Raw genomic sequence first — 26,273 nt, forward strand, 5'->3', positions numbered from 1 at the left:
TGATGACAGATATCATAACAAAAGCACTTTCTGTAAATTTACTAGTACTGGATTGCTTCAAAAGAAAAAAAGGAAAAAAAGAAAAAAAAACTAACATTCACCTCCTCTGAAAACTGCTATAAGAAACACCATGAGGAAATTTATTTTGCTGATCAGCTATAAAGCAGTAAATATTAGTTGCATAATATAATTGAACAAGAACAGCTTAAGACAGAATAGCTGCCCCCTTTCAGGGACTAGATGCCTCACGAATCAAGTAAGGCAGGAATCCTGAAGAAGATATTATTCCAGAATGCAGTTAAATAATACATCTAATAACTAAACACCAAGACTAAACGGAAGCTGTTCAGGCAACATTCATTTTGGTATTACATGACTGAATTATTGGCTTTTTAACTTTAAAAATATTATTTTAAACACACTTACATTAGTCCATGAACATATTTAAGCATTAGCATCCTAAGGGCACGGGCCATAATTCAGTTTGCTGAATGCAGCTAAGAAGTCTGCAGTTCACAGTATGCCTGCCTGTGAAGTCAGCAAAAGCTCAGGAAGGCATCCTGTTAAATGTTACCTTTACAAAACCAAATCTCTTTGTAAAAAATATTATGAAAAAATGCTACCATGAAGCTGGACTGCTCAAAGAAGTGCAGTAATGAGAGGGATTTCAAGCCTAAATTAAATGCAACTTTCAACAGAACTGCACAGCTACTGCATTAACACTGCTGCCCCAGTATGTGTTTAAATGTACACAGCTGATGACCCTAAAAGCTTGACTGAGCTGCTTTAAGTATAGTTTATGATGCTAAAACTAAACAATGTTGAAATAACAAACATAGGTGCTACAATGACAAGGAGTACAGATCTGCTTGTATGCTGAGGCAATCTTTATTATCCATTTAATGACAGGTTATACATTGAGCTGCAAGGACTCAATGTACTGCAGGTAGACAAATTAAAAGGTAGCTTAAAATGTCAGCATGTAAATGGAAAATGATCCATATTCACGTTGATGTGGCAGCAAGAGGAGTAAGATTTACAACACTTTCAAGTTAAACTCGAATGCCTACTTTAACATTGCAAGCAATTAAATAGCAAGTGTTAATAGCAATTAGCAAATGTTAAATAGTTTAACATTGCTATTTCTTTGTTTGGAGGTTAATGCAACGGAAGTTTTATTCTATTTAGCAAACATATTATTACATATCAATTTTCCCATTGACATGGAAGGGCAAGGATAAGATAATCTACGAGATTTACAGACAAATCTACCTTTCGCACCACAGAGGCATAGAGCATCTCTGACCAGAACGTGAGAGAGATTTCTGTCACCACACAATCCTGTCTCTCCAGACAGGAGAAAGATGAGGATGTGAGGTTCTGTTTGGGTGCCACCAGAGTTTTATGCACACAAGCAAAATATATGAGAAATCTCTTTCTAGGTTTCTATGAAGACCTGACCGTCTATAACCACTGTTTGCAGCTCTTTTGGGTAAGAGGTGAAACTGAGGCACGTTCTTCTACTTTGTGTGTTTCCTCACTGACTGTCCTTAACAGTTTACTCTAACATTAATACATGGATTACTCCTCCAAAATTCTCCTCTTCAGCAGCAGTTGAATGAGATAAACACCTATACTATTATTCATATAATTCTCGTAGAAATAACAAAAATAAGGGATATTGTGGGTCAGCTTTCTTGCTCTTGCAAAAACGGAAAGTTCAGATTAAAAATAAAAAGGAATATTGCAGCCACTTTGTTGGCAGTATCTAGAAGACAGCACTACAGCTGCCTGCCTCGGAAAATACATGTTTTATTTTCCTAAGCTTAGAAGTTAGAAAGGACATTTTTTTCAGAAACACATACAAAAATTAATTTAAACGCTATTGTTGCTCACTGCTGAAAAATTCAGTGCATGGACAGACTTGGTGTTTCCTCCACAACAGCTTCCCATTATTCACCATGATTTGATAAATCTTTCAGCCTTTGGTTATACAAATCAAATTGGACTGAGCGAATCCTTCAAGTGTTAATGTCCCACATTAATACACAGTTCCAGGAGCAGCAGAAAGCCACACCAAATAGAAACACGACAGTCAGCTTGACAAATAAATAAATATATGCCTCTACTTCACTGCCTGTGCTGCTGGGCAAATCAGATAGATAAACACGACCTGACACACTCTGCAATGCACTTCCTAAAGGGGCCATCCTCAATAGGGAAGGGAGGGGAGAGGAGAAAAGGAGACCTAGAGGCTGACTCCTGCATGACACAGGGAGTCTAAGATAAACCAGACATGGAGATAATGCTGGCTGGAAAGCACGGCCTTAACAGAAGGAGCAGAAAAAGCTAATATGGAAAGAGTTTGAAGAAAAAAAGCAGATGCAAGCTTAGAAAGAATGGTGGACTCCAGCAATTCTGGAGAAAAAGGGTTAATTATATTAAGTAATTAAGGGTCTTTAAGGGTATTTAGCAGCTGCACAAACCTACATGAATTTATTGGGATAGGGGGAAGAAGTGCCACAGCCACTCGAACCTTGGCAGGTGCTTCTCAACAGAGCAATCACAGAAACATTTCAAGGTGCCTTGACTACAGATCTCACCATGCTGTACTTACATTCCAGATACTAACGACACTTTGAACACATGCTGGACAGTAGAGGATGGGTTGCCTAAAGCCACATTAAGTGCTCGGTCAATGCTGAATGCCACTTGACGAAGGTAGTGTTCCGGATGCTGCCCAAAACCATCGTATGGTACATAGAGGTAAGGAAAGATACCATGTAAGTGGAGACAAGTCTTCTGACCTAAAAAGAAAAGGGAAAAATTTATTTAGAAGATGCAGTCATTAAAAATTAAAGTTCCTGGGAAAGAAAAAGAAAAAAAAATAGAATCTAATCAATGCAAACAAAACACTCAGCTTGATCAGGCAGAGGAAACCTCATTTAAGGATGTAGGTGTTTACTTGCTGGATGGCCACATATGACTAACCATGTGCTTCCTTCATAGTCTGATCAATGGGACAATTCCCCTAGGCATCCGAAGCAGGTTAGATGGAGCACATGCTGCAAGAATCGACCTCTTCATTAACCATAAAGATGGTGAGGGATGGATGTCAGAGTTCCAGGTATCTGCAGTAAGGTGAGGTGACTCCTACCCGTAATAGCACAGAATAAAGGACAATAAAGCACTGCATGGCTACAGTTATGCAATTTCTGCCAGTTAAACACTGGGCTGGTATCTGCCTCTCTTGTGGTCCCCACCATGACATTATGGTCCCACAAAAGAGCTCTGCAGGACAGGACACGACCCACAGTTCTGCTGCTGCCAGCCACTTGTTCCAGCCACTCGGGAGCAAGAACTTTCCCATTTCAGTAGGACCACTGGCTTCATTTCTTATACAAGTGAAAATTATCTATTGTAACAAGGCTCTAATCGCAACCACTGTGCTTTAGATATGGCAAGACAAAAGAACCCCAGTAATTCTATCAATTGACCAGGCTTCTTCCTAGGAAAGACTATTTCACTGCTGGCCTCTACTATTTCATCCCTCGGATACTACACAGAAAATACAAGAGGTGACAACGTAGCTTGCGTACAGATGCTTGTCGTCATCTAAGAATAAAGAGACTGGTTTATATTAAAAGCATGCAGGGAGGAAGAAAAGAAATAATAGCAAAAAAAAATTCTTCTCTGGAAAGAAAAAAAAGAGCAAAACAATCACACAAAAAACCACACCATTCTCTCTCTCTTTTTATTTTTTAAATAATCTTTTTTATCGATAAGAGAGAAGCCCCAAGGCAGCTGGGTTCTCCTTTGCCACCAGAGGCCAGTGAGCAGCAAGATGAGGAGCTGCTGGTGGAGGCCCATCCATGTCCGGCAAGGGCAGCTCACAGCCACTCTCTCCCATTCTGACTTGTCCATCCCTGCCAGGACATTGCAAGAGTGCAGGACATAAATACAACCTGCTCCATGGTCAGGGGGGCTTCTGCCTCCCTCACTCCCGCTACCCTTGAAGAAAATTTTAAGTTAACGCTTTTTCTTTATGCCTGTTTTCCCACAGATTGTGCCTTGCTTTAAAGGAACAGCTTTTAAACTTGTTTAAATGAACAGCTTGCTATGCAGCTATGGCAGCAATGAGCTCCTATGGGCACCAGTTTAAGGAACGGGGTTTTTTGGGGCTTGTGTTGCCTGGATTGTGATTGATTTTTGGCAGCTGACGCAGATGAAATATGACAGATGACTCTGCCAGTGGTTTAATGATTTCTTCCTTTTAATTGATATGTGCCTCCTCTGTAATTAAATCAATAACTGATCTAGTGCATTTTTCACTGGCCCTTCCTCTTGCCTTTTAGATGCATTAAATATTTAAAGAAGCCAAATTTCCTGATTTCATTTTTAGATTCATATCTGTCTACACTGGTCGCAGGCCGGCCTTCATCGTTTTCAACTTTGGATTAATGCAATTCTAGTCTGTCTCTTGGCGAGCTTTTTACCTTGACCTTGTCCTCTTTAGAAAATAAGAGCCAGATCTACAAGCACATGCATGACTGGAGGTGTGCGTATGAATTCAAGCAGATTTTCTTCACTTTTTTTATGCTTAATGGTTAGTGGTTTCAGTTAAAAAAGGGAAGGGCTGTCTTAGATTCTAATCAGTGGAGGCAGCAAAGGCCTTTACTAATGAAGTCCTTCACCCAAGCAGGCCCCATGCATTTACAAGGATTTCAACGTTTCATTCTACTATTGTCAAGGCAAACTCAGGCCTGAAGAGAAATCTCCAAACTTCCCTCCTCGGAGAAATCTCTAAATCTCTCTCCTCAGAAGAATTTGCTTTTAAAGGAGAAAAATAATTCTCATTTTCCCTGCAAGCTCAGTTTGTTGTTCTGCCCTTCAGCTTCCTGCTGGCGATGGCTAACCATGCCACTCTTCTATGTTTGCTTAATTATAGGTGTGTGATTGTCCGCAGTTAGTAAATAGACATAGTTCTGATGTGCTGAATTTTCACTCTCCTTAATTTTACAAAGATAATGGGATCGAACAGAACCATCATGTTCAGCCACCCTCCCTTTCCCCTCCTCTTGCCATCACATCGGCCCTGTACCAGTGCTTTGCTAGCCCTGGCTGTCTCAAAGTTTCAGGGAGAGGGGATCTCTTTCCTAGGCTCCTTTAAACAGAAGGTAATGGATAACAAGCTGGGTGACGGGCTACATTCTGCACTTCTTTCATAGCTGTTTTTAGCAGAGCTGTGCATCAACTATTGCCCCCCTACATAGTGAAAACAAGGTCACAGAATTCACTCTAAAACCCTTTTTTTTCTTATTTTTAGTAGTAGCTGTGATTTTATTTTCTTTCAGCTCATTTGCAGGTTCTACGGATAGGACAGAACAGTGGCACAAGTCCAGGCCTAATTCCAGCAAGTTCCCAGTTCAGGCCAGCTCCCAGGCCTAATTCCAGCAAGTTCCCGGTTCAGGCCAGCTCCCAGGCTTAATTCCAGCAAGTTTCCGGTTCAGGCCAGCTCCCAGGCCTAATTCCAGCAAGTTCCCGGTTCAGGCCAGCTCTCACACCCGCTTCACTGGGCCCTTTCTCAGCGTGTTGGCTGCTCCCAGGGGCGCAGCCCCTGCTCAAGCAAACCCCACTCCTGCCCCCAAGAAGCTGTCAGGACTTCACACCGACCAGCCATGAAGTTGCACAGAACATTTCCTAGTTTTAAACACTCCAAACACCTGCTGCTCGTTAACTCCCTCTCCTCACAACAGGCAAATTGCAGCAAACACAATGGTATTGTATTGGGGAAAGAGTCCACGTGCACACACTTAAAGTCAGGGCTTTAACGAACCAGGCCGTACACTGTACAAAGAGGCAGTGCAACTTCACTGGTTCTCAATCTATTTCAAGACAAGAAGCTTCTTATATTAGTCGTGCATTGCCTACTCCCAATAATAGTACAGTAAAAACAAAGGAGAGAAATTAAAATATATGAATTAACAACAAAAAATGCCACAAGGAAGGTATGGATTAAAAGCTTTGTATGTCAGGAAGTTTTCTGTCCTCCACTGTGAGGAAAGTCATTTACCAGTCGCCTGTGACCTGAGCAGGTCCTCATCTGTGCCGTGGTGACAGAGCCGCTACTCTCTACACCAGTGTCACCAGCAAATCTGAGTTTTCCCTCGTATCTCTACTTAGGATCGACTTGGAAATAAAAACATTTCCTCTACTTCTCCCAGGCGTAATTAACAGATAATTAATTACTATCTAGACTTCTGTTCCTCTATTTAATTTTTTTTTAAGAATGTTTGGGAAGAAATTCAAGTTTTAGTGGGAATGACACACAGAAGACTTTCTAGCAAATATCTAGATCTCTCTCCCTTAATTTTATATAGCCAAGTATTGGTTACCCATGGCCCCCAGCCTCCCCTCCTCCCAAAAAAATCTTAATCTGAGCTAAATTATGTTCACTGCAAAATAAAATTCCAAAGCTATAGTTATGACAACCTAAAGTCGCTGTATATTCACTCAGAATGCTTCCAAGTCGTGCAAGTCAATTCCTTAATGATGCTTTTATAGCCAACACTTGATTATTCAAAACAAGTTGAAAACCCCGAGTCATCCATTTGCAGTTATTTAACAGTTTTTGCTGAACTATCGTTTTATTCTTCAATTAAAAAAGACGGACATACCAAGCTGCGCTACCTGAACATGCAAAAAACAAAGCAAAGTAAAATCCAGCATAGAATTGAACTGAGTGACGAGTCCCATGGCCACCTCTCCGTGGGGAAACCTTCCGAGGAAACTCGGTGTGCGTGCCCTGTATTGCCCTTCCTGCCAAGCAAGCAAGCGGCGGCTGCGCTACGGCCCCCGTTAAGCTCACAGCTGTCAAAGTACACGGCTTTATGCAGCCCTTCACTTGGATCCCTTCGTATTAACTCCTTCACCGTGATACCTGATGACACGATGATTCTTATTTACAGCCCATATTACTGAGCATCTCATCCTGCTATTGCAAGGCTAGAGTGACTTGGTGCTCTCACGTTAGCAGAGGCACTGAACTGCACCCAACGCTGCGGTGCTCCGAGCCGGACGCCCCGGCAGCAGCAGCAGCAAGCGCCGTTTGCTCGAAGCCGCTCCAGACTCGAGTGGATTCCTCCCGGCAGAGGCACAGGGAGAAAAGAGATCTGCCCAGGACGAGCTCAGACCACACCGAGTGACCCATTAACAGAAATACATTAAAAGCTTGGCTGGGGATAACGTTAAGAACCGCCAAGTTTATGTTTCGGAGCTACAGATAGAGGTAAATTTGTACACTGGAAGGGCACTCCCCTACAGTGACCAGCAGAGGTTATTTTTATGTCTACTCACTGGTTTCTTTCCAGTTAAAGGACCAATGAAAGCGGTGATCGGCAGCAGGTTCTGCAGAGATGGCACAAAGCTCACGCCATCGCTCTCCTCAAAATTTTGTGATATCAAACTGGATATCCGGTGGCAATTCCTAGAGGTTTTGGCTGGGACACTCACCCTTCCTTACCAAGGAAGTGTTTCATGGATCTACTGCGCACGTGCATCGTAACCGCTCCGTATGTGAGCGGCACATATGATGGGGCAAATGCAGATCAAGCAGCCCAGTGTGTAGGGCTGCAGGATACGGAGGGGTTTTTAGCAAATGCAGAGAGATCCAGAAGTAAGGCTGCAACTTATTTACAGGACGTTTTCAGGCCCGAGCAGCTGCAAATGAAAAGTACTGCTGAAACACAGAAAAAGCAGCAGCGCACAAAGGCATGAGATGCTGCAAGAGAGCCAGCCTGCAAACTGACTAGGTCCTATAGGGAGGCAAGAAGAAACAGGCCAACAGCCAGACTAATGATGAATCAATACTTCCAAAATAGAACTAGAAGAGAATTGAAGCCAATAGGATAGAGGAAATGCAGAGTTACTTAACTCTGCTTCTTAAGAAAAGCGAGACCTGATGTTGGCTGAGCATTGCAGCGATCAGAAATACAAGAGGATCTGGTATATATAAAATTAAGATATAATCTATAGGAACATACACAACAGTGCAACAAGACACAGAAGGCAAGAATTATTATTCCAGTCTTTGGAGAAGTCTTCTGTAATTTGAAAATAAATTTCATTTTTTGCTCACACATAACTGCTAAAAACATCTCTGAGCTGAGATCAATTTAGACCTTTTTTGGTCCAAAATACAAGATGTGAAATGGCATTACCCAGCTCCAGAACAGAGTTTGCAAGCACACTCTGTACTTTACACAACATAAACCTAAGGATGCACCACAGCTCTTCCATGAAGCCTGGGTATGTGCTGGAGGAGGAAAAGACAGAAGCCCGTGCGTTCTGGATTTAATCCCACGCACATGGGACTAAACGTTGGCTCATACAGCAGGAATTGGAGAGCTGATGCACTTATTGTCTCCAGTTATCTCCTCCAAATGACTTCCACTTGCACAGCAGGAACATCTGAACAGAACGTGCAGATGATCCCAAATCACCGTAGTTTATGGACGAGAAAATTAATGTAAACTGAAATCTACTGGGCCATGAGTCAATGCTGAGGAAGCTGTAAGCAAGAACTGACTCCTTCTTTCCTTGCATCTTTCAATACACAACTGGTTCATTCTTCTCCCTTTAAAATATGCCATGAGCAGAAAGGGATGACAAAATTTACCCATTGGCCTGGCAGCTTCCAAAAGAAATTTTGCTCTAGGTCCTAGGGTCTCTGCAGCCTCTGAATAACCAAACCCACAGCTATTCCTCTAGAGACTGATCTAACCATAAGGCTCTAGGCAAAGCTGAACTGGTGCAGAAAGGAATAAAAAAAAAAAAAAAAGAGAATAGAAGTCCGAGTCAGCAACGTGGGGACATTTCAGCCTCTGTTCTCAGTATTGTTCAGGCATTAGATAGGATCATTCAAAAATATTACATTTCTGCACCCAAGATATCTAATAACTCTATGTCTTTGCATTATGATACAATTTAATTTCTTTTATATGTTACTCAAAGCCATTTAGCTCCCAGTCTATAGCTCTTCATTTACGAACTGACTATGCAGCTCTCACAATAGAGGTTAAATACAAGAAACTGAAAATATTTCAAATAGACATTATTTCATATCTGGAAAACTAAGTCTAAATGAAATATGGCTTTAGATAAAAATCTTTAGCAAAGGTCTAGATGCAAACATATTTTGCTGATATTTCTTCTGCAGAATGAGATGATGCCATTATAACGAGCAAAGCAGAGCCATAGGGGAGAAAACTGTATGGAATATATTCCATACAGTTATGTATATGAGCATTAAAAAAATGTGTAAGATGGGAGATGGACAGCTTTTCCTAAGTTTGCAGTATACTAGAAGTATATTAAAATCTGCAGTTTTATAAAGTGGCAGGACTAGCTAAACACAGATTATATTTATGGCAGAATGTATCTGAATGTACCAACCTTGCCACTGCAGGATGCAGAAAAATCTAGACAGTAAGACGTGATTTGCTTCCTTTAATGGTAAAGCAAAGCTGCACGAGAAACCAGAAGACACAGCACTTGCATCTTTAAGAGATTAGTAGGTATATTCAAATAATTATTGAACCATCTTCATAGTAACAATAGTTTAAAAAAAATCAGGAAAATAAACTGATGATGATGCAGAGAATTGGGAGAAGTAATAATCCAGATGGAAAAAAAAAAGTAATTCTAAAAAATGAAAATTAAGTATTCAAACCTTATTCCAAAGTACAGTTTCTTTCCCACAAAAAGCTGCCATATCATACACAAGGCTGTCTAATTTGGGCAAGAAATTACTATATTTGTTTCTACCTAGCAGTCAGGTTAGAGGAAGTACTCCTGTTACGACTATAGGTTATGCTTGGAAGACTCTTCTTGGAGATAAACTATGCGCAATTGGGTATGACGTGGCAGCTTCCAGTTTCAGCCATCTGACTCACTGGAAGGGGCTTGTCAAGACACAGATCACGGAATATCACCCAAAACTGACAAAGGAAAAACTCTTAACCTTTCCCCGGACTCCTGCATGGAGTGAATTTTTTTTTTTCTTGAGGGGTGAGAGGCAAGAGCACCTATACTCTAGTCTTCAATACTAGATATAGAAGAAATAAAAATTAAAGGATCTTGAATCTTCAAAACAGAAGACATCTTCAAAACAAAATTGAGAACAGAGCCTGAACACTGTGTTTCATATACAGTGGTACATATTTTTGTCAAGACTTGCAGTTTTTTCCCTGGCACATATGAAAACACTTATTTCAGGAACATTTGCAATAACAGGGACATTAAAAAATAGTTTTAATTAAATCTGTCTGAATTTAGATGAAACATTTGGCTAGAGACTTGTCACACTATTTATAATTCTTCAATCAGTAACCACCCCTTGCAACATGTAATACCTCTACTCTCATGAAAAGAATGAGAAAATAAAAGAAAGCTTATCCTTCAGGAAAATGAGGATCTGTGATTCATTACAACTAGCTTATTCCTCACTCTTCATGTAAAGATCCTTAGAGAGGGAGAACGGCTGGGTTTTAATTTGCAAATTAAAATTAGAAATCTCTCTCTTGTTGAGCACACACTGAAGTAGCAGCATGCCTAGAATCGGGAGCGATGACTTCAATTCCCATCTAGGGAGACTTCATGTGTGGCCTAGGGCGAGTTACCACAGATGATGCCCTCTGTCATTGCACGTGGATATAACAGCACTTTCATACCTGAAAAACCTTCTAAAAAGATAAATATACCAGAAGAACACTAAGGCAAAAGGATGGGTTCTAGGAGCACACAAACTGCAGCAAGATATAGGACAGCCTTTGAAGGAGCAGCAGTGACACGTCTACCTCAGCAAGTGATCATGAAAGGAAAGGAAAGGAAATCGTTGAGAGTAACGTGCAGGCCCCCACTCACTACTGAGTATGTTCTTCTTAAAATAAACTCCTCTGCACTCTTTGTACCTCACACCCGCTCCTGAAATTAGTTCTGGTTTTCTTCAATGATTACTTTCGCACAAGCGAAGTCCAAGCAGCCAGACCATATGAAAAATATACAACCTCATTCTTCCAGCTGTAGGATGGCTTGATGTGGCAAGCAAAGTAAATCAACAGCTGTGTTCTTCCACTTGAAACATGAGGTAAGAGGAAGATGAGAGGAGAAGCAGAGAAAAATATCCAAACATGAGATGCCTAAATACATTTAAAAAAAAAAAAAAAGTTGAATAATTAGTATGTGGAAGATTTCTCTATATATTTAAAATGAAAGCTCAGAAATCTAGAATAAGCATCACACATTTTTTATTTGCTTGTCTATCTCCTTCTCTTCACTCTCCCGTATTATTCTAATGAAAGCAACTAATCCTCTGAGTATTTCTTTGGAGATTGTTTTAATTGCATTAAGATTTTCTGCTGTCAGGTAACTGCTTCAGGTCAGCTTATTCCTCTGGCCAATGAGAGCTACAAGTCCTGCTCCACAAACATCAAATTTCTTACTGCTAGTAGCCTTCTATCTGCTGCAGAGCAGTCCCCAATGTCACCTGAATATTTCTGAGGCCGTTAGAATTCAGAGCCTCCAATTTAAATCCTTACAGCCTACAGCTTCAACAGATCCACATTAACAACAAATACAACCCCACAACTTTTCAATGCCATGTGTAACCACAAACTTTACATTGTTATTACTAACCCGCACAATTTACAGCATTGTATCATGTTATTAATTGGGCAATTTTACACCATAAAGGTATTTAATGTGAGTGAAATTATTATCCTACAGGAGCAACTATTTTAAAAATATAATAGAAGATATAAGTGCTCACGAGTTTTTCAAGACAGACTATATACCAAGGCGCAAAATATTCAAGACATTTTCATCATGGGAGAAAAGCTACGGGGAGCTGAGAGAGTGACAGAACGGTCTAACCCTTTGTAGCTTTTCAAAAAGATGCTATAAAATCAGGCTGCACATGCCTCAAATCTCCATTCTTAAAAATAAATAAAATAAATCCCTCAGCCTCCTGATTATAGAGCCCTACAAGCACTGAGGAAATGCCCGTCTGCGGAGGCTGCTGCATCAGTTGCTTTGTGATGAATCCGTCCCCAGCCACAACCCAGGACCGTGGAGCTGCTGCAGAGAGAGCAGCTCCGCACAAGAGGTACGGAGCTGCCTGCCTGAAAGCTGCCGCGCTGCATCTTGATTCCGCCGACAGAAGCGTAAATCCTGAGCAATTCAATAGTCTGTACCACAGGAAAAAAAAAGAAAAAATCGTAGTAAGATTCTTTCCTACTCACCCCTGTTCCTTAGGTCATTTTTAATCTCTTTGCTCCAGTTTAGCAGCTGTTCAATGACTGTTATGCTCATCTTCAACAGACATCTAGGATTAGCTGTTGCAAAATATATTCTAAAGCTTAGGGGAGAGGATTGCTCAAGTTTAAGAGAAATAATCTTTTTAATGAGTAAAAATAAAAGCATTTGGGGGAAAAAAAAAGAAAAAAGAAAAAAAAAGAAAAAAGAAAAAAAAAGAGAAGAAAAGCTTTTCCTCCAGCATTTTTATTTTTCCCTCTTCTTTACCCTACAGGAAGTGTAAAGAAATCACATAACAGTAAATTTCTCCTTCATTAAAAAAAAATAAAAAAATAAAAAAAATAAAAAAAATAAAAAATAAAAAAATAAAAAATAAAAAATAAAAAAAAAAATAAAAAAAATAAAAAAATAAAAAAATAAAAAAAAATAAAAAAATAAAAAAATAAAAAAGAGAGAGACAGAGAAAGCGAGGCTGTTTTCAGACTCACTTTCTTCCCATGGATTTCCCTGTCTGTTGGAGGAATCTCTGCTATCTCTATACTATCTCTAGGCCTTCTGCTGGGGCTGAGCTGCCAGCACCCAGTACACTCCCAGCCACAGTTTCTAACAAGCTGCTTGGTCATTCCAGGTAAAGAAACACCTTCCCATCCTCTGGAGTCCAGAGATGCTAAATGCAGATACAGCATCCGTCCCTCTTCCAATGCAATCTATTTTATGCTTTCTTCTGTTCTTTTACGTATTACAAAATATGAACTCTCCTTCAGTAGTAATATGTACATGAACTCTCCCTCAGTAATACAGCTGGCCTTACTATTTTATTCTGTCCATTTTGCAATAGTACTAAGTATCTTACTTCCTATTTTGGTTTCTTTTGTAAAATGCTACTTCACTTCCTCATCTTGCATCCCTCTCTTTTCATCTCCTGTAAAGTCTGCTGCCTTCTTGGCAGTGCTTGAAGGGGTTCATGGCTTTTTGCCTGCTCTGGCCTTTCTCTCTGAACAGAATGGCCGGTCTCTGTAGCGCTCTTATCTGAGGCTTCCTTCCCTCCGTAATTGGAAACACACACACAGAGCTCCAGTTCTTCGCCTAGAAAAAGGCCTTGCAGTTCTAATTAGCTCAGTGCCACAGCAAAACTATGAAACGTTTTAGCACAGAGAGCACAGACCCAGGGACTGCTTGTCTTATACACACTACTGCATGCGGATGTGTTGTATTTACTCAAGAACCTGCAGAGTTTCTGTGAAGACCAACCGCATGTTTCAATCACCAAGACAAGCTACCTGCAGCAAACACCTCTATACTTCAAAAAAATGCTAAGATACTGACACTTTTGAATAAGCCTTGATGAAAATGTTTTTTTGAGATCAAAACTAGAATGTTATCAAAAGTTACAAACCTGATAGACCTCTCCCAGCACTGATACGTTGTCACATGGCCATTTAATTTTCATTAAGAGTTGTAGCTTTTTATAAAACGTTATTCTGTTAATGCTATAAGAGACATCCTGTTCTTTCAAGGGGCAGGATACCATCCTTCTCCCTCAACTTGAATGGTCCGCAGAAAACTGAAATCAGAGGCTGAACAGAATAAACATATTGGGAGTATATCCTGAAGGGTCTCAGTGGAATAAATTTGGCCATGAACTTGGCCAGCTCACGAGAAAGCGCGTGCCCGTCTCCCTAGCCAGGCACAGCTGCGCCACTGCAACACACTTCATTTTGCTCTAATCACTGGCAGCTTAACAGTCTGTACCCACACACTCACGACAGCAGCTACACAGATCTCACGCTATTCGGAGTCGCTACTATGCAAGGAAATTGCTCCTGCATTTAGCTTTGTTATGTATAGCACCTCGTTCGGAGAAAAATTAATGGAGAAAAGTCCGCCTAACTACAGAACAGCTAAAAAAGAGAAGCTCTTCTTTGTGACCAAGTGGCATACCACAGATTATTAATAAGATGTTCTACAAATTATTTTGAAAATGCTAATTTTAAAGAGTCGAGTCCTTGGAAAAGACTTAAATAAGTCAGTGGAAGAAATCTACAGGGATTTCTAATTTAGGATATATGGCATGTTATGTTTTAAATCCAACAAGTGTTCATGTGCTCTAGTTCTTAAAATCACAAGTCATCACAATTAGGAGGACAACCAGACCATTTTTTTTTTCTGAGCTGCATTTTCCTCATACCATCATTAGCGACCGAAACAACACAACAAATTCTAGGACCACTGAATTACAAAGCACTTGAGTATCTTCATAACAAAGTACCATCAACTTCCCACGCATGATTTCCCATTTCTTAAAATATGCAGTTACTGCACTCAACGACACTCCATGGTATTTCCTAACAAATAAAAGCACAAAAGCACATAGAAGAGTTTTAATGGCTACCACTGTATGAAAGCAGTTACAAAGCCCTCTCCCTCCAGGGAAGGTTTCTGCTCCATGAGCAGCCCCACAGCATCACTGACACAGAAGGACAGGCAGACGCAGAACTTCCCACTACTCGGCACATCCTGTTGCAATGGGATGATGTCAAATTTGGTCCCATGACTTTTACTCAGGAGTGCTGAAGTTTATCTTTCCACTCCTGATGTACCAATCTGTAACACATCTTACAAAGTCTAAAACTAAACAAAGCCAAATATGGCTACCTTGCCAGTACATCCTTGAAGTAAAACCTTCCCTTTAAAAATAAAGTCTGAGATACAACGGGGATTTCTCCTGCGGTCTTGCCTACAATCATTAATAAAGCATAAATACACAAAGAGCAGACAACTGCAATTAAATTCCAATACCCCTCCCCTTCCCTGCAAACAGCCCTACTATTGCTGGTATCCAACAAGCACAGACAGAAAAGGTGAATAAAAAAATGCACACAGTTGGAAGGGAGGAGGGAAAAAAAAAAAGGGAGGGGAAACAGGAGAACAGGAGTCCTAGTATGATCAGAAAAACAGACAAGTGTAGGCTGAATGTGTGTGTGTGTGTGTGTATATATATATATGTGTGTATATATATACACACACACACACATATATACATATGTGCATGAGATAAGAGTTCAATTGCTCAGCTGACTGGCATTGACAGAGCCTTTGCTTCACAGGAGAGACCCAGGACTGCAAATGAGGGAGCAGTCAGTGCTGCGGGAGTTCCCTGCACAGCGCCCATCTCCTTGGCCTCGGGCCCTCGGACACACAAAGCAGGCACCAAGCAGCACAGAAAGGCTCACGTGTATGGCTGAGGCAGATGAACATTATTCTGAAAAGCAGACACTATTCCTAGTTTTCTTCTATGCATTTCATTGTAATTTTGAGTAAACCATAAAAAAAGGCACAAACAGCCTTTTTTACATTATAAGATACTTAAAAATAATTTAGAAAATTGGGTACAGAAATGTTTGTATGATTAAATTAATTATTTAGCACAGTAGTATCATAAAAACCTGAAAGCTTAACACTTTAGTGCTGAGACTCCCACAAAGATTAAGCAATTTGAAATCTAGTGTCTTCCCGTACAAGATGGAGATGATACTACTCTGACTTCGAGGTAACTTCACAGAAACTTGCAAATGTGCCTTTACATTTACATCACTGACAGTAAAGAAAGCCCTCAAAAAGAATAGCATTTTACCTGGGATCAGTTTTGACTGTGGATAATAAATAAGATTAAGCCTACCAGCTAAGTAATTGGATAACAAGTCACTAAGCACCGTGCACCGTAATTGGTAGACAGAATGTGGAAAAAGAGCATTTGAGCACATTACTGAAAACAATCCTAATGCTTGTGCACTAGGGAAAAGGTTTCTGGCATGCCTTCAACCCTGATGCTCTGCTAGCAAAAAATCTGCACACAGCACACTGGCAAACAGCAACTGGAGGACTGAGACCTCCTGCACAAGATGGGGAAGAGACAACAAGACAGAAATATTTTAAACCAGCTTCTTCTGTAATTTGTTAACCCTGACAGTGAAAACTCAACTTGAATAGGCCAGCAGTGGCCACTGGCCTAGCTCAAGAGCTAAAGCAGTTTCTTCCTTTCCAAGCCTGTAGGAATAGAAGTTTTCATAACCAAAATTGCTCTTAGCAGTTACAAGCAGGTGCAGCTGATCTTTAAGATTAAGGCACTAGGCTCATTTAGTAAAAAAAGATACAGATAAAAAGCTTAAAGAAACAAGGTGATTAACAGTAAACTGTTAAATAATGGAAGAGTTTGAAACACGTAAAAAGCTACACATGCTGAAGTTCAAAGCATCAGTTTGTTGAAGTTCAAGACTGCCCAAGCCACTGTGTTACTAGAACATACAAAAAGCAGCAGCCACGGCCGGCAACACGACCGACCCGCTCTGCTCTGCCAGGCTGAGGCCGCACGTCCCGCTGCCGAGAACCACCGTGCTCGTATCACAAAGTGACCGACACCAAGCTTGGCCTCAGCATGACTGACATCCCGTTAATCTTCTCAGCCACAGCCAGGGCATGCCAAAAACCGGGCACGTTAGAGGCTGCGTGGGCTTCAACTGATCCTGTCTGTCACCTTTCCATGCGAATCCGCACTTCCCGAGGCGTTTTCAGCTCTGTGAGGGCAAGGGAACAGCAGGAATCACTTCCCTGCTGGAATGAATAATACACTAGACTCCTGGAGGAACTTCAATCTAAGCCCAGCACTACTTGGAGAACACTCCCACAGGCTTTGCATCTGCAGGCACCAACTTCAACAAACGTATTAGAAGGGGAAAACTATTAGTGCGCTTGTTTGCGAATACAGCTGGATGGCTAAGGATTGGCTCATGCCAACACATCAAAAGGCACATTGCAAAGATATGCAGATTCAGTTAGGGTAGAAAGGTAAAATACTTGCTCTTTGGTTACTTCTTCCAAATTGAAACGTCAAATTTGTGGAAAATACGGCCCCTGACTGTACTTCTGAAATACTAAGCACACTCCAAGTTATTAAATTTTAAAGTAATATTTAAAGAGATGTAATAAAGCATCATTTGAAACTAGAATACAGTAATATGTCCAGTTAGATATTAGGTATTTCAAATGATAGAAAGCTTTGAATGGAAAACACCTCAAAATGTCCTTTTAAGGTTAACAACATTAAAGAAGAAATGAAGTAACACAGAGTTATACAAGACCAAAGTACTAAACTCATTATCTCTCCTCGGCACTTATTACTTGAATTATTTTATTATAATAAAAAAAACCTTCTGAGCTCCAAGAATTTCAATACAAAACATCCCCTAGTACTTTATACGTTGAGAAGACATGACATAAAAACATCATTTGTTAGAAAAAGCAGTTTGGCTGCTTATTACCGACTACAACATGACAAAAATTAAGCTGCCTAGGCTACTGGTTCTTCTCATTCACCTGTTTCCGCCCTCCTCTTCTGCACGTGTACAGACACATGAATTTGGACATTCACACTATGACCCGAACTGGCGAAATCATCTGTTTGACAATTCATCCTAAAAAAAAGATGATTTTTTCAGTGCGTCAGCGCACCAGAGCTGCACAATTTTTTTGCTGGCACAAAGAGCGAATGAGCTGCGCAGGGAGGGCCGGCACAGCTGCAGGCACGTTTTGCTTCACATGGTATCCGTGCCAGCTGATGGGCAGCTCGATCCAAACTACAACCTAACTGCTCATTACTTTAAAAGTAGAGGAAACACCACCACAGTCACAGAGCGGCCAGGAACAGCTAGAGCACAGGGACATCCACATACCTTTTAGGCTGTGCCTGCCTGTGAATCCACCTAGAAAGGAAAAAAACAGCATTTTCTGCAAATGTGAGGAACCACTAAATGACAGTTAATTAACTAACTGCTGCTATAGAATACTGCATCAAATCACCCTATTCAAGGACAGTCTTTCATTAGCAAGTCATAAAAAAAAAGTTTAAATCTATTTTCAAAGCAATAACAATTTCTAGATGTTCCTTGCTTTTCAAGCAAGCTGGTCAGCCAGTATCTTGCAATAGCTTTGGTACAGAATTTCACAAAGCAAGGAACTTCTGAAGACTGATAAAAAGAAAACACAGAGAATCCCTTTCCAAGCCATGAATCCTGTTTTTCTTACCACTTAGAGACAGTGCAAGATGACTTGAAGTTCCTGAGGTAAAAAAGAGCTAAATAATGCCGAGTGTAAAGGAAAATAGTATGCAATTACAACACAGGTAACATACCTGAACTGGAATTAGTGCACCACCTATTGAAAGGGAAACTCATGTTTTTACCTTAAACATGTCTGATATTGTTCAAAATCAAGAAACATGCCAGTAAAGCTTTATATATTTTACAGCTATCTAGAGCTAACTGAAAAAAAAAACCCCTTACCGGTATGATTTTACATGTTCATATTTCAAGGCTAGAAAGTCGTGACACATCAGAAATGTACACTTTAAAGTACATCCCATTAAAATGGATTTATTAAACTAATATCTATCTATCTGAACATAGGCACAACTCCCAAACTGATTTTTTAAAAAAAATCAAATATAACAAAAGTTTCCTATCACCAGAGTTTGGGTTTCTCAAAAATCAAGCAATGCAGCTTGTAGCAAAGTCCAGTGTTTCTAAAGAGCTACCCAAAGAAAACAAACACGCATCAAAGCTCTGAAGTAGATCCCAGCACAGAGAGGGGCTCCAAAGGGCCGGTCTGTGGCTTGAAACTGGAGACTCTGTCGCCTTTGCACAAAGGAAGAGATGCCCCCCAGGAACAGCACAGCACACATTCATTCCTGGCCTCAGGATCCAAATCTAGTCATTTACAACTAACTTCTTTAGTTTCACTTTATAATATCTGCAATACCGGATCCAGAGCAGCCCCGCCACACTTGTGGTGCAGGTGTGCACAAGAATGCCCATTTACTCGAGTACTGAGAGAAGCAGCAAGCCTATTGCTAGAAGAAAAAACCCTTGTGAAGCACTGCAGATAAGAATCACCAGTGTGGCCCACCATGTGACCGGCCTTACGCTTTTGCTCCAGGGAAATCTGAGGTTAACCGACTAATAATTAACATCTGCACGCAACTGGAAGACGTGTAGCCCTAGGGATGCGTATTACAAAACATGCCATTTTTCCTATGTCTCCTTTTTCTACTAAAAAAAAAAAAAAAAAAAGAAAAAGAAAAAGAAAAAGAAAAAGAAAAATTGCTTAGCAGGCTAATTTGCAGCTCATTGTTTATAAAAAAAATCTTCGGCAGACAAGCCCCCAGCATACACGATAACCACGCATAAATATAACTTTCCTTTTCCCAAAGGAAATTTGTCTTCAAAGGACTGCCTAACTTCAAATGCAATTAATACAGTCAAAATAATTTCTAAAACTTGCCTGGTTTTAAGGCAGTTACTTCAGCAACAGTTCTACCCTTGCAGAAAGGAGCAGCCACAGAACAACTTAATGATAAAATTACTCTTTGCACAGTTATGAATCACGTTGTGCATAAAGCAGATGATCCATCTAGTTGCCTGCCTGCCCTTTCAGGTCACATATGTAGCGTCTAGGTGTGTGCGGCTCTCTACTGGAAAGTCCTTTTCGTGGCTCAGTTTGCTATATGTTCTTGACCCTAAAACCTAACACATATTTGGAAAGAAAGCATTCTAAGTATTCACTCTAGAGGCAGTAGGAACAGTGCTATGCACGTAATGTCCACTTTAAAGGGAGAGATGGATCTTTTCCTGCTGTTCCAGTCGCCTTCGCCTTGCGGCACAGCATCCAGCCCCGCTGGCCACCTAAGCAGTCGGCTCCCCCTGCAGTCATGGGGGCCAGGGCCACTTCTTGGGGTCAATTTGTCCTGCTTCAAGGTAGTAGGTGCACCCTGTCACCTCGCCAGTGTCCCAGAGGTACCAGCAACTGTACCAAGAGCACCTAGAAAGCAGAACTGCAATAAAACCACAAAAGTCCTTCCCCTCCCCAGCACAACCTTGGCACTTAGCAAGCATGCTACAAGCATACAAAAAGCTTGGGAGTTGGGGGAAAGCTGTCAGGTTTTGGTCACCAGTCACATTTTCTAACAAGCTTCAAAGCCTTCTCCATGTTCTAATATCACTTATTTCTAATACTATGGTTTAACCCAACATGATACTGGGTCATGTTTGATTTGATTATCAGCCAAGCTAAAATTTTACACTAAAATACACAGTGTATCTATATAAGTGCATATATAAAATAGACATATATATATATATATCTCATACCACCACATTTCTGAAGTTGAGGAAAAATGTTTTCCTAGGCACAAAGCAAATCACTTTGATTTTTAATTTGTGAAAAACATTATCAATTCCAATGCCTTTCTAAAGCAATGAGCTCTCAGCAGTCACTGTGTCCTGAAAGCTTTCTAGGGAGAACACTCTGCTGAGAGAATCAAACTCCAGCAAGGTTTTGCAAACATCAAATGCAACTTACATTGTAAAGCAAACTATAAAGTGATTTTAGGCAATAAAGCTTGCTGATGAATACAGTTCATAGTGCTTAACAATTTGCTATTAAGAAATATGTCCTCCCAACTAAAACAAAAATTGGGCCTAGCTTCACAGCTTAAGGGTTTCTGTGAGCTGCCAGGTGCAGCCTGCTGATAGAAGTGCAACAACCTACAAGTTATCGATAGCTATGCTGACCAGAGAGGAGTCATCTTCTGGGGAATTTCTCCCTTATCCCACGGGTCGCAAGCAGGAATCATATCTCAAGCAGCTTCTTCAGTGAAGGATACTTGACTTTAGAGCTGACAACTGAATCCAGTTATCTATAACAGCGTGGATCTCCCGTGCATTGTAGGGCTCCTGGGGTAAACAGGATGCCATTGGATCTGAACCATCTCCAGTCCCCTTCAGGTTCCTGCAGGGACTCATTCCAAGTCACATTTCATCAAGACAGGTGCTCTAAAGCACATCCAAGGAGCAAATCCCTGACAGCAGAGGGTGAGCTTCTTTCGGGAGATAGATCCAAATATTTATTAGTCTTTTTCCCTGGAACAACAGTGATCTGTATTTTGCAATGACTTCTCACACTCCCAATGAGAGACAATACAGCGCCAGAAAGGTCTCTTGGTGCCATAAAGAATAATACCAGCCAGACAATTCTGATGCCAGAAATAAAAGACATTTACCCCAAAATAAAGATAACTACTTCAAATCATCTTGTGATGCTGTATTTTGCATTAGCACACTTGATATTGAAATGCTAAACACTAACAGAGACAAGTATCTAACTGCTTAAAAAAGAACAGCAAAAGCTATTACTATTTTATGCAACTGAATCAGACCAGCTCTGGCCAGACACTCTACTCCTTTTTGAAGTGTTACTTCTGAATGTAAGATGTCTTAACAAAAATAGACCAGGTGTGCAAACTACCTTCCTGTTTACTTTAATACTGACTTTATTAAGCTGAAGCACACTTACATTTCTGCAGTGTTCAGTCTGGTTAGATTTTTTGAAAATAACACCTATTGTGTTTTTTGCATCCTTGCATAAAATGATTTGCTCACACGGTGGGAACAAGCAATTATATATGGCAAAGTGCAAAAAGCATCAGAAATATTTATTGTTAATGGGTACGCAATGAAGTTCAGTGATTCAGCTCAAGTATTTCTGCCCTTACCCATGGCCAAAATGCCATAATGTGCAAAAGATGCTTCTCCAACTGGAAAAGGAGAAAGAACCAAAGACCAAATAAATTCTATCCAGAGCATAAAATCAACAGTTGAATTAGTTACTCTGTCAAAGTAAGGTATGCGGAGCTACCAGGATTCTCTCTTCCAACCAGAAACAAAAGACAGCAGAGGTTGGAGCCACTTGCCCTTCATGCCCTCAGTCACACAGTATGAGAGCACTCTTGGTACAGGCCTCTCAGGTTACTTGCAGTCAAAAGACTTCAGTCCTGCACATGCTGCATTATTCATCAGAAGCTCCAAGACGGGTCTACTGAGCTGAAGTTTACTCCAATTTTTGCATCTAACAACTACTCTGGGAAAACAAAACACGCATCCCTGCCCCATTATGTTCCCCCCTCCCAATAATACGAGGCCCTGACTAACAAAGACACATAGAACTAACAAAGACACATGCTACATAGAACTTCAGTCGCTTCCTAGCCCCATGACAGAGCCCACGGTGACAGTTACACCAGGTGGAGACTTTGCCAACGTTTGCTCAGTGCTTTGAAAGCTCGGGCACGCTGCTTCGCACATCACCCCTGAGGGCACAGGCACAAGCTACTTGCGCAGGTGAAAGCAGAGCAGCACACAGGCGTTGGGCGGCTCGCACACGAGCAGCCTGTGCAGCTGCTCCTATGGAGCGACCCTTGGGAGCCAGGCTGCCGTGCTGGCGAGCTCCTCGCAGCGCTCAGGGGGTACCGGGGCAGACTGCCCGCAGCGCGGGGCTCTGCCCCGCCACCCCGAGCCAGCTCCTCCGAGGCGGCTCAGCTGAGCGACAGCCAGGAAGGCAGGAGCAGGAACTCAGCCTGCTCAGCAGGAACTCTCATCTCCAAGCCCTCTCACAAGCCTCCGACTAGTGAGCAGCAGCACTTCCTCTGCAGAGACATATCTAGACTGATATGCCATCGTGTCATAGTAATACTGCATTGAGATTTAATATATATATATTTTTTTTTAATCCACAGGGGACAATTGGGTCCTTTAGCTGCCTTCCAGAACATTACAGACCTAGAAGTAAGACCCCTCACACCTCTACTGAACCACTAGCTTATGCAGCAAAAGCAGTCACTCCTGACAGACCAACGTTCAAGCGAAGGGGTCTCCAAGCTCCTGGTACAACATAATGAATGTGTCTCCTTTAAGAAGAAGAAATTTTGAGCCCTCTTCTACCCTTTCAATATTTTCTTTCAGCATCATTTGACATACACTGGCTCAAGAGCCACATCCAGCGCTCACATCTGCGTCACGAAGGCTACTCGCGATGCAAGCTCTGAATCATTGCTGCACTCAGCTCCGAACCACAGAATCACAGAATGGTTGAGGTTGGCAGGGACCTCTGGAGATCATCTAGTCCAAACCCCTCCCTGCTCCAGCAGGAACACCCAGAGCACGGGGCACAGCGTAGAGCATGTGGCACAGGATACCTACCACTCAGCCACACCGGCATGACGCCCCTGCCAGGCTCCACTTTTTGCTGCACCATAGACACTGTATTTCTTGTTCCTAGACATAACACTACACCTTGAATATCTAAACTTTATCAAGTGATTTATGTAACCACGTATGACTGCTCTGCTATTTGCAGGAAGTTAAGTTTGCCATCCTCCAAAACTTCCAATAGTATTTTATGTTATCAGTACTATTACGTTACCGACACAAACAAATTTATCAGTAAATTTCCACTAAAATACTTAATACTTAATTTAAACCTAACTAGTAGCTTCTCATGGGAAGTATGAAAAAAATACTTGCGCTCCTTAAGAGACGGTTCCGATGTTAAGCTTTCTCAAAAAAGAAAACTCAGTGCTTATTCTGAAACCATATATGGTTAAAAAAAAGCATATAATATCAGACAATATGGGCTGAGTTATCAGAGAACTGCTACCTTGAATTCTACATATTATTTTTAAGGTTACCAAGCAGCTGCTTCTGTCTCTCCTGTAGTTGATCAACCACCTCAAAAGGCCACCCATAAACCAAAAATGTGGAAGAATACCAAAAATATACGTGCAAAACATACAGCTTCCACAGAGCTCAAAAGAACAGTTGAATTGAATGCAAGGTATACTAAAACAAGCAGATAATTATTTTTCTGTTGAACATACAATCAGGTCATTTTATGTACATTTGTGCAAGAACATATCTGTGGAAATGTCTGTGGTTCCAAAATTTTGCTATTGGAATCAAAGCCTCGGCCAAGCCAGAGTTTGCACGTTTGGGCTAAAACAGTCAAACAGTCCTAGTTTCAAATTCTTCAGTACTCCTCGTAATCACCAAACCTGACAAATGTAAATCTGTGGGGGGGGATTCTCTGCATGTTAAGTGAGCTGTGAAATGCCAACGAGCAACTGCAAATTAATCTGAACTATGCAAATTCTAGCCAGTGTTGGCTGTTTGCCTTTGTGCCGTGATTGAAGATTTAATCACTTGCTGACTTCATAGGATGTCTCTTGTCAAACTCCGATAGTTCTTCGAAGTCTGCAGTGCTTGGGTGCAAGAGCCGTAATATGGCAGCACAAGCAACTACAGTGCATCTGCACTGAAATTTTCCCTGCATTTCATCCTGTGCAAATCACGGGCTTTTATCCTGCTAGTAAACCGTGTCCCTTAGATTTTTATGAACTTATAGTCACAAAATCACAGGATGGTTGAGGTTGGCAGGGACCTCTAGAGATCATCCAGTCCAATCCCGCTGCTCCAGCAGGGACACCCAGAGCACGGGGCACAGGGCGGCATCCAGGCGGGTTTGGAAGATCTCCAGAGAAGGAGACTCCACAACCTCCCTGGGCAGCCTGTTCCAGGGTTCTGGAATCCTTGACTCATTTACATTTCTTGGGAAAAAAAATCATATGAATTAAAATATGATCAACATAACTCCAAGCCTTAAACAACTAGAAGTTCACAGTACCACTTGACTTTTTCCATAAAATAGATCTAAAAACCTCGCAAATACCATATAAACTATTAAATCTTTCCAATAGCATCATATTAAGAGACAGCTGTAAATCCATGTCGTATGGATTTAAGCATATTTAAAACAAAATCCTTCCCTTTAAAGTAAATTTATTAAGGGTTAAATTTAAAAGCATAACAAGGCCTAAATTTGGTGTAACCCATTAACTCAATTTCAATTAAATGCTTATAAAAGTTAAAGAATACACCCTCCAAAGTAAGTATTTTCCAAAGAAACTGCAATTTGTCTCTGCTCAGCTTATTACTAATATATCTATATTCTTTTGTTCATTTTATTGTCTCTCAGCCTGTCTAGGTTCTGCATTTTTCACAATGTGAATGAGTTGCATACAAGTACAGTACTACTTTCTAGAGCTTGGTGAAGAAGGAAAGAGCAAAGCACCCTAACATTTTAAAACATCACTGTTGGCACCAAACTTGGCACAGTTTAGGACCAGTAGTTCACAGCCCTGAGCTATTATTGCTTCTAGCTCTCTGACAGCTCAAGTAGATAGCATTTTATTAGTTTGATTTGGCTTCAGTGTTGAATGCTTCCTTGCAATAACAGCTACAGAACTGGTTCTCATTTGAGCACAAAGTAACATACAGGAGAAAACAAACTGGAGGTCTACCTATGTTCCCAAGATAATCATGTCCACAGGGATTGCTGCTGATCTTCTAGAAAATTTGGCTTAACACAAAATCCTGCTTAAATCTGAAAAAATAAGGAACAGCATACACTGCAGAAACATGCATACATGGTTATCAAGTCAGATTGTGAAAGATTTATGCCTACTGATCACCATGTTCAGAAAAGGAAGTCATATCCAAGTTTTACATTTTAAATATTACTGTGTTTAGTCTCAGAGTTGAATGAATCGCCAAAAGCAACAAGAGCGCTTTAAAAAGACGACAAGCAAACTCACGTTCCCAGTGCACTCATAATATTTCAGAATATTTCAGAATATTTCAGAATATTTAAGGTTGGAAGGGACCTCTACAGATCATGTAGTCCAACCTTCCTGCTCAAGCAGGCACACCTACAGCATGTGGCACAGGGTGGCATCCAGGCGGGTTTTGAAGACCTCCAGAGTAGGAGACTCCACAACCTCCCTGGGCAGCCTGTTCCACTGCTCAGTTACCCTAACAGTAAAGAAGTTGCTCCTCACCTGGAGACGGAACTTCTTATGCTTCAGTTTGTGGCCATTACCCCTCGTCCTATCGCTGGCCACCAGTGAGAACAGCCTGTCCCCTTCCTCCCTGCATTCTCCCTTCCTGAACTTAYACATATTAATCATATCCCCTCTGAGCCKTCTCTTCTCCAGAGAAAACAGGCCCAGCTCACTCAGC

At 41.1% G+C, this 26,273-nt stretch overlaps 1 protein-coding gene across 1 annotated transcript in view; it reads right to left on the bottom strand.

Annotated features, from left to right (window-relative positions):
* REV3L (REV3 like, DNA directed polymerase zeta catalytic subunit) overlaps positions 1 to 23,418 on the bottom strand; it is an 87,677-nt gene extending 64,259 nt beyond the window's left edge. The window contains exons 1-2 of the mRNA XM_026040706.1: positions 23,400 to 23,418; positions 2,618 to 2,807 (exon numbers count right to left, since the gene is read on the bottom strand). Of these exons, the coding sequence (XP_025896491.1) occupies positions 2,618 to 2,807; positions 23,400 to 23,418 (209 nt within the window). The remainder of the gene's footprint in view (positions 1 to 2,617; positions 2,808 to 23,399) is intronic.
* Positions 23,419 to 26,273: the final 2,855 nt, after the last annotated feature.

This window comes from Nothoprocta perdicaria, unplaced genomic scaffold, assembly GCF_003342845.1.
Source record: "Nothoprocta perdicaria isolate Ctin4 unplaced genomic scaffold, notPer1 scaffold_261, whole genome shotgun sequence".
In the NCBI taxonomy this organism is placed as follows: domain Eukaryota; kingdom Metazoa; phylum Chordata; class Aves; order Tinamiformes; family Tinamidae; genus Nothoprocta; species Nothoprocta perdicaria.